The sequence below is a fragment of the Onychostruthus taczanowskii genome, unplaced genomic scaffold (genome assembly GCF_017590055.1).
Source record: "Onychostruthus taczanowskii isolate IOZ18803 unplaced genomic scaffold, ASM1759005v1 scaffold106, whole genome shotgun sequence".
In the NCBI taxonomy this organism is placed as follows: domain Eukaryota; kingdom Metazoa; phylum Chordata; class Aves; order Passeriformes; family Passeridae; genus Onychostruthus; species Onychostruthus taczanowskii.
In genome coordinates, this window is record NW_024497186.1 from 1,527,263 (window position 1) to 1,543,344 (window position 16,082).

General features: G+C 43.3%; 1 protein-coding gene across 3 annotated transcripts in view; it reads left to right on the forward strand.

The window, feature by feature from the left end:
* ARHGEF18 (Rho/Rac guanine nucleotide exchange factor 18) overlaps positions 1-14,819 on the forward strand; it is a 48,834-nt gene extending 34,015 nt beyond the window's left edge. For all 3 annotated transcript variants that reach the window (XM_041414844.1, XM_041414826.1, XM_041414836.1), the window contains 12 exons: positions 185-261; positions 1,958-2,136; positions 2,493-2,584; positions 2,889-3,077; positions 3,698-3,829; positions 4,824-4,939; positions 5,340-5,396; positions 5,895-5,942; positions 6,506-6,973; positions 7,671-7,995; positions 9,704-9,826; positions 9,920-14,819. In XM_041414844.1, coding sequence (XP_041270778.1) covers positions 185-261; positions 1,958-2,136; positions 2,493-2,584; positions 2,889-3,077; positions 3,698-3,829; positions 4,824-4,939; positions 5,340-5,396; positions 5,895-5,942; positions 6,506-6,973; positions 7,671-7,995; positions 9,704-9,826; positions 9,920-10,080 — 1,967 coding nt within the window. In that variant the 3' untranslated portion in view covers positions 10,081-14,819. The remainder of the gene's footprint in view (positions 1-184; positions 262-1,957; positions 2,137-2,492; positions 2,585-2,888; positions 3,078-3,697; positions 3,830-4,823; positions 4,940-5,339; positions 5,397-5,894; positions 5,943-6,505; positions 6,974-7,670; positions 7,996-9,703; positions 9,827-9,919) is intronic.
* Positions 14,820-16,082: the final 1,263 nt, after the last annotated feature.

Here is a 16,082-nt window from a genome sequence, read left to right on the forward strand (position 1 = left end):
ATGGTGCAGCCTGGCTGGGGACAGCCCAAGTGGAAGGCAGTAACAGACCCAGTATTGCAAATGGTGACATGCTATTCCCTGGCCTGCAGGAAATGTAAGTTAAGTCAGTTTGAGTCTGGACTGGTCTTTCTGCTTTGAAATATGACTTCCTTTCCTTTTTTTTTTTGGTCTCTTGTTACTGTAGATATTCTGGCAGTCCTGCTCACTGATGTACTGTTGCTCTTACAAGAAAAGGACCAAAAATACACATTTGCATCTGTGGTAGGTATTGTTCTCTTTATTTAGTACATACACTTAGAGGATTTATGAAAGTGACAGTAACTACAGAAGAAACACAGTTAGGGATGTTAGATACTTGTTGTAGGCAGTTCAGGAAGAAAATTCAGCCAAGTATTATGGAATCACTTTTTCTGAAGCAGTTCTGGTACTTGTTGAATCCTTTCCCCACTCTCCCAGTGCAAACCAGTATTTCCTTGCATTGGCCAGTTGTAGCTGCCACATCTCCCATGGTTTTCACTGTTCCTCTTCTTGTGCTGTGACTTTCCCTTTCACTGACATTTTGTACACAGTGTCATGGACATTGCACATGCTAGAACTGTGCTTTGAAAAACTTGCAGATAAATCCTGCTTCTGTTCAGTGTGCAGGGAAAGAATCTGCCATCTCAGTTAGGGACGTGGTAACTGTGGTCACAGTGCCCTGAGATTTACTAGGGGCAGAGAACTTTCCTGAAATACATGGAATAAGCACTAAATGCAGTAATAATATCTGCAGCACTCCAGAACATTCAGTGAATTCACTTGCTTTTCTAGGGCATTTCCACAGGTGTCCTCAGAGAAGTTAATTTGTACATTTTGTCCTGATCTAGTTCACTGATGGTTGTTGTAGAACCTGTAACAGAGAAATTCTTTTATGTAATTGTTTTCTTGGATGTATTTTTTTTTTCAAGACATTAACATTAGAGCTGAATTCTAATGGCAAAAGCCATTTTGGTGACCTCAGGGCTGTACAAACAACTGCTTTTCAATTACCCTTCTCCTAATGCACAGAACAGGGTGCTGTGTGGTGGATTTTTCTTTCCCTCTGGAAATGTGCTCTACGCTTAGAGTCTGACCATTTTTTTTGCATCTCTGTATGTATACAGTTCATTTGAAATTTAATATCAGTTCTCCATAAATAAATCAAGTGAGGGAGCAAATGGATCTGCTCAGTGATTCTGTTTTTCCAGTGACCTCTGTTGGTGTCTGGAATTGCAGTACAGCTGCTCAGAGAAGCTGGCAGAAGCTGCTGTTCCTGGTGTTTGCTTCACACTTCAGTTCTCTTATCATGGCTCTAGATTATTCTGTGAACGTTTAGCAGTCACAAAGAGCTGCTTTATCCTGGGAAGGAACTTTCTAGGCTGCATATGTTGGAGCTGTGCTGTAGGAAGCCTAGACAGGTTTTTAGTAACTAATATCCCTCCTGTAAATGTGTTTTCACTGCAAGGGCTGACAGCTAATCCAGTTAATCCTCATTATACAATACACTACCTGTCACTTGATGTCATTTTTATCAGGGCCTTCTAACACCTCTGTTTTATTTCTTTTGTAGCCAACTTAAAATCTCTAACACTTCATCTTGTTCTGTCCTTTCACTTCACAATGTGTCATTAAGGTTTTTGTTTTCTTTTTCAAATTTTGGGTTCGCCTCCTTTTGAGCAAAATTTTTTGAGCCTGTTCTTGACTTCTGGGACTCAGTGGGAATCTTTAAGTATCAAGACCTCTTGTTTCTGACATGTACATTCTTCATTCCATGTTTTTGTTGATGGTAATAAAATGACATCAGAAGTGTCATGTGAAAAGGCCAGCATTATCTCATGATGTTACAGCTCCTGGTGGCTCTGGATAAACAGGAAGAGGGGGCAGCTAGGAAACACAATTCCTAAAGAACACATCTAATATGCTGTATTTTATTTTACAGGACTCTAAGCCACCAGTTATCTCACTGCAAAAACTGATTGTGAGAGAGGTAGCTAATGAGGAAAAGGCAATGTTCTTAATTAGTGCTTCCTTAAAAGGACCAGAAATGTATGAAATTCACACCAGCTCCAAAGAGGAGAGGAATTCCTGGATGGCACACATCCGCAGGGCTGTGGAGAGGTAAGGGAGGGGAAAAGCAGGAGCCTGATTCCTTGCTTGTCTTCTACTCACAGGTGTAAATTTATCTTTGAAATCCTTTTGACTCTCCCTAAACTTTCTTTGTATGACTTCAGTGTGCAATTCTGTTTGTGTTCATTGGAAAGAAACCACTGATAAAAACTAGTCAAAAGCTTTATCCTGCTTTTATTTAAAAAAAGGCTCACTTATGTCAAGTGCAACAGGGCTTTGGAAAAGGGAGGAAGGTTGACAACCAGGATAAACCACAACTGAGGCAAAAGCTTCAAGTTGAATCCTGAGATGGTTTTAAATTATCTCACATGCAAATCTAACATAAATCTGTCTTTCCCTTTGGACAGCTGTCCTGATGAGGAAGGAGGAACATTTAATGAACCTGAAGCAGAGAGGAGACAGGCAGAAGCAAGAGCTGCAAAGTTAAAAGATTTTCAAGGTAATGACTTAGTTATATATTCTACAAGCTGCTTCTCAGCATTATTTGTGATTTATGGCTGTCTAATTCTTTATCAAGATCAAGTTTCTCCTTCATGTGTCTTTCAAGGTGATGTAAGATTCTTTAGAAATAGTGGCTAAAGAAGTCTAATAAGCTTTGTCTGCTCCATAAGTTTTCTCCTTAACTGTTAATTATATCTCTGCATTTGATGCTCTGGCCATAAAATCAAAGATAATCTCCCAAATTGAACACGGTTCTGTGACAGTGACAAGGAGGGCAGGACTGAATTTGTTTCTTCCTTCAGAGCGTTTGAACATGAAAGATGAACTGATTCTGCAAAGTCTCACTGAGAAGCAACAGATTTATCTGGAAATGTCTGAGGTGAATGGCTTTGAAGACCATTCCCAAGGATCCCGAGCCAGGCTGCTTCTTCGGGGGGATATCTCAGAGAATCTGCAAGGAGAGGCGATTCTGAAGTCTGCAGTGACTGAAGGTGAATGGAATGTGGGAAAGCGTGGGCATTCACTCAGGTGCTGGGGTGGGGATAAGCACCCAGGATCTAAGTACAGGCCCTGAAAATCATCCTGTAATAACATAATGCTTTTATGTAACATGGTTCAGACTTCCTTGTTCTCAGAACCAACCTGCAAGAAAGGTGAAGTGTGTTTGTGGGTTTAGGTAGAAGACCACAGCTTGGATTGGTTTATTTTTAAGGATCAACCAGTGGAATCTTAGGACGAGACTGTTCAGAAAGAGTAACAGAGTGCTCTAATAACACACAGTCCTGAAATGTAATATTATAGGAGAGTTATCTATTAAAAACAGCCTGTCTAAAGATAGTGTGTTTAAAAAGAAAATAAGCCCAAACATAGTTTCTATTTAAAAAAAGGAAAGGAAAAACAAACACTCAAAGCTTGATAATCTTAACTTGCCATTAAGGAAGAGCTCATGTTCATATGAAGAGCCTGTCATGCAGAGCTACTCACAAAGGAAAATTAATTTGTACTGAAGGACATCTCAGACTGCCTGAACTTACAGTGGACTCATTAGCATGATAACTAGTATTGCTGCATAGACATGGCTGTTTACATGACATGTTCTCCTCTTCTCCAGCTGAAAATCTCCAGGACTTTATCTTCACTCACTTTGGCAGTGCATCCTGTCAGCCTGAGGATGGCTCAGGACTCCCCCGGAGAGCAGAGACCTTTGGAGGATATGACAGTAGTCCCTCAATTTCAAGTAAAAGTAAGGAAGGGAACACTCAGAATTTTTCTGATCTTTTTACTGTAATTACTGTACAGAGAACAAGAACAAGGAATTGAGGCTCTCCTATATAAGGAGGCTTCACCAGGCTTTAAAAAGGAAGATCAGAGCAAATCTCCAGCATGTTGGATCTTTTGCTCCTGATACCAACACTAGAGAGCAGAGTAGGGCTCTCAGTGTTATGCTAAGGGCATTACTGTAACCCATTCTGTATAATTACCACAATTCCACACAGAACTTTAATTTTGTTTAGAAAAAAAATAAGCCTGGCCTGAAAACCTAGAAAATTTGAATTCAGCTGTCTGCTTTCATTATGTCATGAACACTTTTTTTCCACTTGTATCTACACAGTCACTAGAGGTTTGCTGAATCCTTAGATAATAGAAATTGTTCTTTTGGCACAGATGATTTATCAGTTAATTAATGAAATAAGAGGAAAGACCAGATACTATTTATCTCCATTTTTGCTTCATGCATTAATTGAAAAAGTGAATGGCCCTTATTTCACTGGTTGTTAATCTCTAGAGTGCTTTCTGGTGTCTCTGAAGGGCTCCATACAGCTGTCATGTACTTTTTTACAAGAGGGAGTCCATCTCCCCTTACCTCCTTCCACACTCACTGTGGTGCTGCAGTGACTGCAATATTCCTGCTGAGCAGTATTCCATGTCATGAACTTGCAATTCTGGGAGCTGATTATTTTCATGCAGACATTGTGGTTGCTTCACTTAAAATAGTATAATGTAATTTGAACTTATCCTCCCTATTTATCTTAACCGGGTCTTCTCAAGTTTTTAAACTTTTTTGAGGAGCCCTGTGTGTCACTGTGCCTGATCTTCCACTTGTGATCAGCATGGAGAAGCCATGCAGTTGCATTTTGGTTCAAAGTCACCATGTTCTTCTGCTTGTTCTAACACTCACTTGAGTTATCCCAGGCCTTGTGCTGCTGTGAGCTCCTCATACTCCTTTCTTCTTTCAGGTGGCAGGAAGAACAGTGGTGGTGACCAGAGGCAGTGGGACTGGAGAGGCCCTGCACTGAGTTCAGATGTGCAACTCCATGACCCCTCTTCTGATGCAGAAGAAGGATCTCAAACTGTATGTTGAGCTTATGAGTGATTTAAATACTTTTCCTTGTGTTTCTCATTGTGATAGTGGTGCAGAACAAATCTCACAAAGTTAAAGTTGCCATAGCTGGCAGGGCTGGACTGGAGCAGCTTTGTCTGTAAAATTACTTGACTCTAATAAGGATGTTTTGTGGGGCAACTTGGTAGCTCAGCACTTGAGATGCAAGACAATTCAGTTTTCCATTTGCTCGTTTGATGCTGTCCCATTAACAGGTTTTAATCACCACCCTGCTGTTTCAATTTGGCTTATGAACTCAGTATTTTTGATGTATGTCCTTCAATGCATGGGAGCAATCCCAGCCCTTTCTGGCAGCACTGCCAGTGCCCAGCAAGTGTCCCTGGCACAAATGTTGGTTTTGTCTCCCTTACAGAGTGATGGGACAAGGCTGGATGACAGCAGTGGTGCTCAGCCCACCGTAGAGTCTCAGGTATGTTATTTCTGCTGTGAAGAAATCCAGTGACAAATAGCCATAGTGTAATAATAGCATGTAAAATCAAACCAAATCACCTCCAAAACTCAGTGTTTGTAATGTCTGTGGAACCCAGCACATTAACAGCTCACTGGCCAAACTTGCCTCTGAATCCCTGTGAGGTCTGTACCTGTGCAGTGATTCAGTGCTGGGGCACGGGAGGAAGTGATGGTTAAAGAATTCAGGTGAAGAGAAGATGATGAAGATGTCTCTGTGGAATCCCAGGGAGATGTGCTGGGCACTGATTCACATCTGCACAAGGATAATAGACTGAAATTCCTTGTGCATGCATATTGGCTTTTGCTATGCTTTAGTGCTCTGGTGGCCATGCTTCCATTGTGTGTCTTTTTGTACAGATACCATGGATTATTTTCACTGCCAAAATTTTATTTAAAACATCTAAAGCCTCAAAACAGAGTTCTGCTCAAGTGCCTAATGTTTTTTCCTCCTCTTCAGCTTGTCCATAGGATACAGACGCTGTTGCGATTGCTCTTCAGTCTTCAGGTAAACTGCTATTTACTATCCAAGAGATTTGTGAGGCACTAAATGCAATAAAATTTATGCAGGTGTGGAGAGGAGCTACCTTGAAATATCCCCTAAAGCTGGAGTAAAGTGCAGAATTTAGCCCTGAGACTCAAGGAAACTGTGCCTGGTATTTTGGAGGAAGTGTTAGAGCTGTTGTCTTAAGTAATTATTTCCTTTTTCCTGCTCACTTAATTCTTTTCCTGCTTTGAGCTCTGTCTGCTCTCTGTGCTCATTGTTCATACACGTGTGTATGAATTAGTTGTTTTACTGTTACCTTGTAAGCAGCAATATTTTGACTGGTTTGATTCAGAGTAACAATTCTAGGTGCAAGAAATGTCCAGTTTGACACACACAAGCATAATTTATTTGCTTGGCCATCTTCAATATCGTGTCAATCACCACGGGCTGTACGAGCTGGAATTAAAATATGCTCTGGAAGAAAAAGACTCTGTAACCTCACCTGTTAGATGCTGTCGTCTCCTGCTTAGCTGTGCATGTTTTTTGAATCTGGCTGCCTCATGCTGCACTTTTATCCCCTCCAGGCTGTGATATCTCAGCAGGACAGCTACATCGAGGTGCAGCGAGCCACCATGGCAGACCGGGAGAAGCAGTACAGGCTGCAGTCCACCCGGGGGAATCTGCTGCTGGAGCAGGAGAAGCAGCGGAACTTCGAAAAGCAGAGGGAAGAACTGATGAACGTCCAGAAGCTCCAGAGCCAGCTGAAGCTGGAGCAGCAGCGCCTGGAGCGGGAGAGGAGCCGGCAGCAGAGGGAATTTGAACTCACGGAAGCGCGGCTGCAGGAGCGCGCCGAGGAGATGCGGCAGCTGCAGGAGAGGCTGAGCCAGGACAGGGAAGAGCTGGAGAGGCAGAGGGAGGCCTACCAGCACGACCTGGAGAGGCTGCGGGAAGCCCAGAGAGCTGTGGAGAAGGAGAGGGAGCGCCTGGATCAGCTAAAGAAGCTGAAGAAGCAGAACACTGTGTCAGGCACTTTCTCCCCAGAAATGGGCCAGGTGAGGGGTTGGTTTTCTCAGTTTTATTCCTGTTAACCTGCCTGCTTCTGGATGAAGGTTGCACTTGCTGCAGCACCAGCCTCTTTTTGCCTTTTGCTGGGCTACTCAAACCATTGCCTGAAGTAGGTGGTGATGGCTACTCTCAGAGAGATGAGAGCTTGGCAGTTTCCCAGTGTCTGTGAAGTTCCACCCAGATGTCTGGCAATGGGAGTATATTTTAAAAAGATAGAAATGGAGAATAAGTTGTTTTCAATGGTGGCTGACTGAGTAGTTTTCAAATTCAGGAACTTCTAGGCAAATGATTGCAGAAGCTGTGCTACGTCAACAGCATTTTGTACAGTTGGTTTCAAAAAGCATTTCTTGCACTTTAAACAGAAATTTGGAGGTCTGGTTAAATTGGTTCATTGAAACTTTCTGAAAGTCCTGCTTTTTCTCTGCTCTGTCATCACCCTGTGCACTCTGCTCTTTCCTAGGTGCACTGTTAAGCAGTTTGAAGCTGCTGATGTTCTTTTCAGTGTCCAAGGACTTACACCTTGATCTTCTTTCTGTTCCCCAGGATCCTTTAGTCTTTGTCTACCCTGTTCTGCTTTGCACTAGGAAGTGCTTTGTGCCCTTGGGGCTGGGGATGGTCTCTCCTCCTTGAGCTGGAGAGGCTGAAAATCCCCATTTGACTCAGAATGCCTTTTTCCTCTTGCAGAGCCAGATGGTCAGTCATTCCATGAGCTTCAATGGAGAAGGGGTGGAACCATCTGCAGCTGGCTCCAAATCCTCAGTGAGAGTGAGCTCGGTGGCCGGGCTGGAGTACCTGGAGCGGTCGGACCTGGCGCGCAGGGACAGCACCACCCTGGAGAACCGGCCCTCCCTGAAGAACGAAGTGCCAATTCATCTCCTGAGTGCAACCAACCAGATCCAGAAACCAGCTGCAGTCCAGCAGCAGATCCCCACCAAGCTGGCCACCTTCACAAAAGGAAGCAAGGAGAAAGGCGGCAAGAACAAAGCATCTCATAGGACAGACAGTTCAGGTATGTGTGGTTTTAATCCATGAAAATGCGTTTCTGATCTTCACCAGGATCACAGGGAGACAGAACCCTGCAATTAAACCTCTGTATGAAACCCAGAAATAAATATGCTACAAGTTATTAGTGTGCTTGCTGCAGTTAAAATCTCTTAACCTCCCAAAATCCTGTTAGGAGTTCCATGTCTATACTATTTGAATTGGAAATATAACCCAGAGAGATAATGCTGAAAAAATAGTTGTGTATTCCAACACAACAGAATGGTGGTGAGAGGTTGTAAACCTAGATGCAAAATCTTCTTGTCTAACTGTAGTGTTAGACAAGAGCAAAACCAAAAAAAAAAAAAAAGGAAGCTGTTGTGCATGACTGAAATTATTTTGAGGCTGGCTTAACCTTTTCTTGCTGTCTGTCCAGAGTTGTAGTGACATTGAATGCAGTGCTTTTCTTAGCACCAGTCAGTCATTAAATACAGATTTCCAGGCCAAAATTGAGATGCTGTGTGTGTTGTAAAGTTGAAAGGGGCTAATTTTGTCACAAATAGAAGCAAGTAAAAATGCAGTCACCCTGTCCTGGTGTAATTTCTGCTTCTAACTGCTGGGTACTGGAGTAGTGGTCTTTGCCAATGACAGAGACACTAAAAACCATTTTTTCTCTACCACTTAAAGTAGCCCCACTGCCAGCTTAGGGGAATGGCCTGTAATTTTAAGTTACAAAATTATCTTTTTAGCATTGTGCCAGATTCAGACTTGGCAAGCTTGTCCATCACTCTGTACTGCCACAGAGGACTCAGGGCCAAACCTGACAGAGAGGGAGATCAGGGGGAGTGGTTTTGGCACATTGCAGAAACATCTGTCTCTGTCGTGCATAAAGTTTAGTGCCTTTGCAAACTTGCTTATGGTTTTGCACATAAATGAAGCCTGTGTCCTCTTACCCTGCATACCAAATGCTGGTAATAAAAAGTTCTAATGCCACATCTCCCCACTTTATTTCTAATAGCTCTTACATAATGGTCTCTGCAGTGGAAATGGACTTAATGGTGTTTTTCTGTAATTTATATGAAAGGTATAAACCACTAATATATTGGTCTCTATTCTCCTGTGAGCATTAGTGGGTTCATGCTTGTTATGTCCATGTGTTGATCTCAGAATAAAATGGAACAAAACTTTCTGTACCAGAGGCAAAATGCTGTGTATTGAATTTGGGTTTGTGACATGTAAGGAATGTGTACTGAAAGAGAGAAGTTCTTTAGATCCAGAATAGTTATTTCATGAACTGCTTTCATTGTTGAAACTAAGAAACTGGGAGGCTGTAACACCAGAATCAGTGGGCTGTGCTGCTGAGCAGCTGTGAGACAGATGGAAAGCAGAGACAAAAGTTAATCACAGCTCTGTGTGTTAGAAGTAGCACAAATGGCCATTTGCTATTTGAATTCTACAGACAAAGATTCTTTTTTTTCTCTCTCTGCTGTGCTTGGTGATACTGGGTTTTAAATCTGAAATTGTCAGGGTGGTCTGCCAGTAACTGAGCTAGAAGTCTCAAAGAAAAGTGTTCATAGTTTAAACAGCTGAATAGGAAATTTAAGTAGGACCAGCTCTGTGGTTTTGCAGCTTTCTTGGGTGTGTAAAGGTGTCAGTACAGTGGCCCCAGCATGAAGCAGTGACATTTGTGAAGTGCTGCTCACCTCAAATACTAATTTATGAAATATTTTCTTCAGCCTCTGTTGATCAGAAGCAGCTGCTTCCCCCCAGGCTTGCTGGACGAGAGGAGGCTGTCCTGAGAGGCAGGAGGTCAGCAAGCCCATCCCTCCCAAGCAGCCAGACTGCTGCATTCCAGCCAGGTATGCCTTGGCCAATTTGCCTGTCCATGGAAGTGCCTCAGCCTCTCTCTGCAGTGTCATGAATGTGTCTTCTTCCATTTTTTTTTCCCCTAGAACTGTATGGCCCTACAGATGCTCAGCCAGAAGCACTTTCATCTGCCTCAGCGACCCTCTTCAAGCCCAGTAACGTTCAGGTTCAGCCCCTGGTGCCCTCTCAGCCCAATCTGTTGAATGTGCAAGATGATACCAGCAAAGAAGATGTAATTTTCTTCTAATTGTTTGCATTTGAAGATGCATCACCTGCCACACTGTTTCAAGAACTCAGGCCCCAGTGTGCATGGTGATGGAGACCCAGCATGGATGTCTTCTGATCCCTGCCCAGTTACTACAAGCAAGGACCAGACCAGGATTACTTTGTTGGCTTCTCTGCCAGCAGCTCAGAATGAGGGCACAGTAGTAACAATTTGCTTTTAAATTCTCCAATGTGTTGACACATGGCATGGCTATATGAATTCAGAGCATGTTAAAATTCTGACATTTGTTGTAATGTGCTCTTTTTGGAGAATGTAACTGTTCATGGGCACCATCTTGTAAATTGTTATTGGTGATGTTGAACCACCCAGATTTTTATGTAACAAGTTTTAGTAGTAGGCCCCAAAATGGCTGCAAATTTTTAAATCTGTTTTCCCAGGTCCAGGTCAGTAATGGGTTGTGTGTTGGTAACCAGGTGACAGCAAGCCAGTCCCCTCCCAGCCAGGTGTGCCAGGCACTGTGAACCCAGTGGTACAAGCCCTGTGGCCAGGTACAGTGGAAGAGAAGGTAAGGTGAGCTTCTGACAGCGTCTTCAAGAGGCAGGAGCTCCACCTGTTTGTGGAGGAGAAGGGTTGGATGTGTGAGAATTCACAGTGATGATGAAGAGTTGGACTAATGCACATTTCATTGGCCACCAGCGTCACTGGGACCCTGTCTCCCTGTTGGGGACAGCAGTACAGGTTCCCAGGCAAACTCCTGAGTTGGTTCAGAATGAACTTGGAGACTTGGATTTTGTTCTTTGCTGAAGATGTCTCAGAAGCATTCGAATGCAGTAATTTATTGTCTTGTTTAATCCTGTTTTCTGCATCCTTTGTTTGTCTGTTAATTTGTTGGGACTTTACTCCCAGTACCAGAAGATATCAAAGCTGCTGTTGCTGCAGAGACTTCTCTGCAGCATCGTGTTAGGAATGAAGGGAATAAGAACTGTTTGGTTTTAGAATTAAAAATAATTATAATAAAAAAATACTCTTAGCTAAACCTGTGTTTAGCTGCTTTCAGCTAAACCAGCTTTGATACCTCTTGTGAAATGGGTCAGTTCTTGATCATGGAATGGTGGTGACATTAAGTGTTCTGCTCAAAAAGGCATTATTTCCCTTTGTAGTAATTTGCACAGTCATTTTGTGTTGTGTTTTTCACTCTGTGTCCCAGATTCTTTTCCCACTCTCACCCAAGGATGTGTGTTCTGTTGTGTGTTGAATGTGACTGGTCAGATAATGATGCACAGGAGAGATTGTTTAGGGGTATTGTTACAGAATTAAAGGAATCAGGATCTCAAAGCTTAAAATCTTGGATTAATACCTTTCAGGACATGATTGATAATAGCTTTTTTTAATATCTTTAACTGATTTAAGTGATTTTAGCAGCAGTGGATGGAAGGCCTGGTCAGTTCTCCATCCAGTCTCATGGCAAGGGATCCAGTGGTGTTTGCCAGTCTCCTGAAATCACTGAGCTGTCCCTGTGATTAGGCCCTGTGTGATGTTAGTGACATCTTTAAGGCCATAACTTCTCTTTGCTTGAGAGTTTTAAAATTATTTCAGTAGTTACAGTGCAAGAAACTTTATCAATTTTCAGCAGAAATCAACAGCAGTTTATATATTCAAGTGATGATAATTTGGGTTATTGCCTTCAGATAAGAAATTGAAGAAAGGGGAAAAGATAAGCTACAAAATACTGACTAGGTCTTAGGGACAAGCACTCCTGCTGCAACAGTTCTTGGATTTAAGGATCTTTTTTTTTAGCTGAGTGGTGCTGGTACAAACCTGAGGCAGTGGCACTGAGTTCAGAGAGAGGAAACTCCAAACTGAATGGCTCGTTACCAGACTGGAGATGCTCCCCCAGCCCCCAGCAAGTGAAACTGGAGAACATTGGCTTTAGTACCAAAGGACTGCTTGGTAAATCAGCAGCATTGCAGAACCTGGAGTGCTTGTCAGCAGGAAACAGAGTGGGACTGCTCCACTGGTGATTTGGTGGTGTTGTTATCTTTGGTGATTAGAACAGAGTTCCACTCTATATTCAGTTTTTGCCTTCCAAAAAGTTAGTTTGGAATGGAGGGGAGTTCTTAAAATCAGTGTAACTCCTGATCCATGCAGCAGTGTGGGATCCAGCAGCTCTGTAGGACTGGCACTGATTTTTCCACTGGCTGATGTGCAGACTCTGGCTCCCTGTAATTTCCCCTGGAAGCACACAGGGAAGCAGCAGGAATGCACAGGATGTTCTCTCCTTCATGCTGTGGTTTGGGCCACTCCTAATGAAAACTCAATGCCCCCACTGCCTTAAATTACCAGGTTTTTAGGAGTTTTAGCCCAAAGCTAAGTTGCATCAGTGGAGTAAATCACCTCAGCCAAAAAGGGATGTCAGTTTGGGTGCTTGGAAGCAAATTTTGGAAACATTTATTTAGGTTTATTTTGTGCCTGTCCAGAAGTATGGGAGGGAGTGTTGGAAGGGCTGGAGCAGCTCATGGGCTGCTTTCTTATTCTGTGCAATGGACAAATTTGAATATAGAACAGTGACATGTGCAAAAATAAAGTCTGCAGTGAGGCCCTATTTATTTTAATGTTTTATCTTTAACATTAACTTTTTGAATACTTCTTGTCAGCAGTGCTTGAAATAAGTCTGTTAACTTTTGGACTGTTTGTCTGTTAACAAATGGACCCAGGCCTGTGACAGGCCAGGCTGTTGGCTCAAACTCCAAAAGCTCCTTGGAATATGGGTCTTCAATCTGTAGCTGAGTCCTTAGAAATCATTCTCTGTCCTCAGTGCACGTGGCTGCAGCTGCCTTTATGAAACCTGTGTGCACCCTGAGCAGAGATGGTGTCTTCTGTCACTTGGGTCAGCCTGGAGAAGGTTTTGGAATTAGCAGGTGCTGTGATACCTCATTGCTGCCAGTGTGGGCAGGGCATCCATGGAAGGCTGAGGGAAGCAAGTGAATTATTTTCTTTTAATGAATATGGCTTTCTTTAAATGAATCATGGGTCTCTTCACTTGTGCAAAACTGAATCTGTGAAATTGTTAACAAATCACTCCAGCTGAGTGAACTGGTTTTGGACTCTTCACTCAAGTCTTCTTCCTAGAAAAATAACTCTTCTAGGTGAATTAGTTTGCAAAGTACTGCTGTGTCCTGGGCTAAGTAACCTGCTATTGATTCTGAGCTACATCCTTCCTCTTGGACTTTTTGATCACTTCAGCTAAAACTTTCCTTTTAAGTGATTTCTGAGGATTAGACAGTTCAAAATTCTGTGCCTCCCAGGTGCCTTTTGGCTTCTTTCTGAGCTGGGGTGTGGAGGAAATGCCAGCACGAGCTTTGAACTGCCGCCCTGTTTGCTTGGTGTCACAGCCTTAAAATTATCAGCATGTTTGTCCTTCAATATTGTGATGTTGCAATGTAGAGGCTGTTTCTATGGTTCTGATTTCAATTTGAACTCTGGTGTTAAGGAGGCTTCCTCTTCCTCTTCCCATCTGGAACGTGGAGGTTCCGTGTTCCAGGCTGAGGATGCCTCCATGGCCACTAGTGCTGAGCACAGCTGCCCTGTGTGTGTTGTGGATGCTTCCCTAGTTTTTAACTGTGCTGTCTGTGGATTGTAGCTGTGGCATGTCCCACGAATTGAGATTGCTGATCATCCCCCAGCGTGAGGCAGAAGAATTGGTGTTCCTAGAGACGCTTGCTCATCCAGGTACTCGCCTTCCTGCACAGCTAGGAGTCATTCTAAATAATTTGCAGGCAGTTTTGTCTTTCTGAGTAGTGGTCAGATGATTCTGCATACATGGAGCTTGGTGTTTGTCATTTGCATTTACAATGAGAGTTGAAACTTAAACTAGGAAAGGGTTAAAAATACTTATTTCATTTTACTTCTAACTCTGCGGAATGGGAGCTGAGGCTCCCCGGTGCTGCTCAGTGGAGTCCCTGTGTGTTGTGCCCCCCATGCAAGGGAGTTTGGAGATTTTGTTGTCTTCCCCAGCAGTTCTCACATTTACCAGGAAACAGATCTGCATGCCAGGTTACACAAGTGCTGTAGGCAAAGCAAAGCCTTTCCCCTGCTCTCTCTTCGAGACCAGACCCAACATCTCCGTAACCACTGGCGACTTCATCATCCTCCATCAGCACGTTCCTCTTCAAACAGCATGTGTGAGCTCTGGTTCATAACATTTGTGCCATGTTTATAAATCAGTTTTTTATATTTTTGTACTGAAAGAAATTGGAGCACTTTAGGAAAGTTGATTTCAAATTCCATTTCTGTCTGTAGCCGGAAGGAGATCTCTCATGGGTGTAGATCCTGTTGGCATAACTGCGTGCATCTCACTCAGAGCTGTGAACTCTCTTGACACTCTTTAGTCTTAGGTCTGGTTTCTAGGCCCACCTTGCACTGTAAAGATTTAATAAATAATCATGGTCCATGGTTAAATTGACCATTTTGTTGGGGAAGAGTTTGGTTTTGTTTTTTCGTTAGGGTGTAAACATTGTAAATATTTCCTTTACTGTTGATACTGCAGTAGCAACATCTTTGTAGTCTTTATTTTATTTGTAAAGTTGATGGTTAAATGTTAATATTCTGTTGAATTGTGCACTCTTAATTAATTGTAAACATGATCTTAGCACACCAAATGATGATTTTTACAATGATTGCAATGTTTCTCCACTGAAGGATTTCAGAGCTGCAATAGGACTGAAACCAACTTCTAGCAATAAAAAAAGAACATTTAAAAACTGTCTGCCTTTATATCTACATAATTATTTATTGTTTTCTATTTGAATGAAGATCAAAGCAGCTGCCACTTCTCACGTGCTTCTCATTTTCTACCTGGACAGAAATAATGTGCCACAGGAACAAAACCGTGACCTTTTTCCAAAGGAGAGGATGAAGCATAAAAGGTGTTCAGTGCAGAATGCAAATAGCTGCAGCCCTTGGCACTGAGGTGAACACCTGAGGGAAAGATCAGCTGCTCCCAAACATCTGAACTCTGCTGGTGAGAGAGAGAGAGAGCTTGGTTAAGTTGCTTACATTAGCGTGGAGGTGCTTTGCATGGTGCCAGCCTGAGACATGCCTGGCTCTGTCCCAGGCAGTATCGGTTCCCACTTGGAACAAGGATAACAAAAATAGAAACTTTCTCCCTAGTGCTCGTGCCAGTTTGGCAGCCCTTGCTGCCAGCACCATCCCATAGCCTCTGGCTGGGGCTGCTCTTCCCAGCGCTGCAGCAGGCTGAGTTTCCTGGTGAAATCCCCACTGGTGGCACAGCTGGCAAGCAAATCCGAGAGCTGTAACCTCCAATCGTTTCTAGAGAGGAGAACAGATGCAAAACCAGGGAGACAGTGGGAGAGCCGGGCCTTGGATTGGTGCTCTCAAGGAGGAGGGAGGGGTTTACCATCGGAATCCTGCGCTGCAGCCAGGGCTGAGGAAAGCCCTGAGCCAGGGTTGGTGGCAGTGCCAGCCCTGTGGTCTGCCTGTCACTGCCTTTGGGGCTTATCAAAGCAGCTTTGGGGGTCCCTGGGCCTTTGTGTGCAGGAGTCAGTAAAACAAGCCAGCATTTGTCAGCCTCTGAAGTGCGTGTGACATCTGGGTTGTGACGCAAACTGGAACTCCACTGGAAAAACAAAATTTTTTCTACTTTTCCACATACATAAATAATCAAAGACTTCTAGACAGACCAGTGTTTAAAATTTGGTCTTTATGGGAGCTAACAGGCTGTCATGTGACAGAATGATGTCTCAAAGTGAGTGTGTGTGGAAGATTTTGCTTGTGCTCTTTTTAGGAAAATATTTCTTCCATCTGTGGAGCTGAGCCACAGTGCCCGCTGGAGATCAGTCACTGCCTCTGTGCTTCCAGACCTCGTGTCTGTGTCACCACAGCAAGGCCAGCCACTCCGTGTCCAGTTCTAAATACTTTTTGGCAGCAAGAAGTGGAATCAAAGTGGTTTTGTGGGGGACAGCAGGGAGGGAGCGTCTAGGAGAGAAGCTAAGAGGAGCTGCACT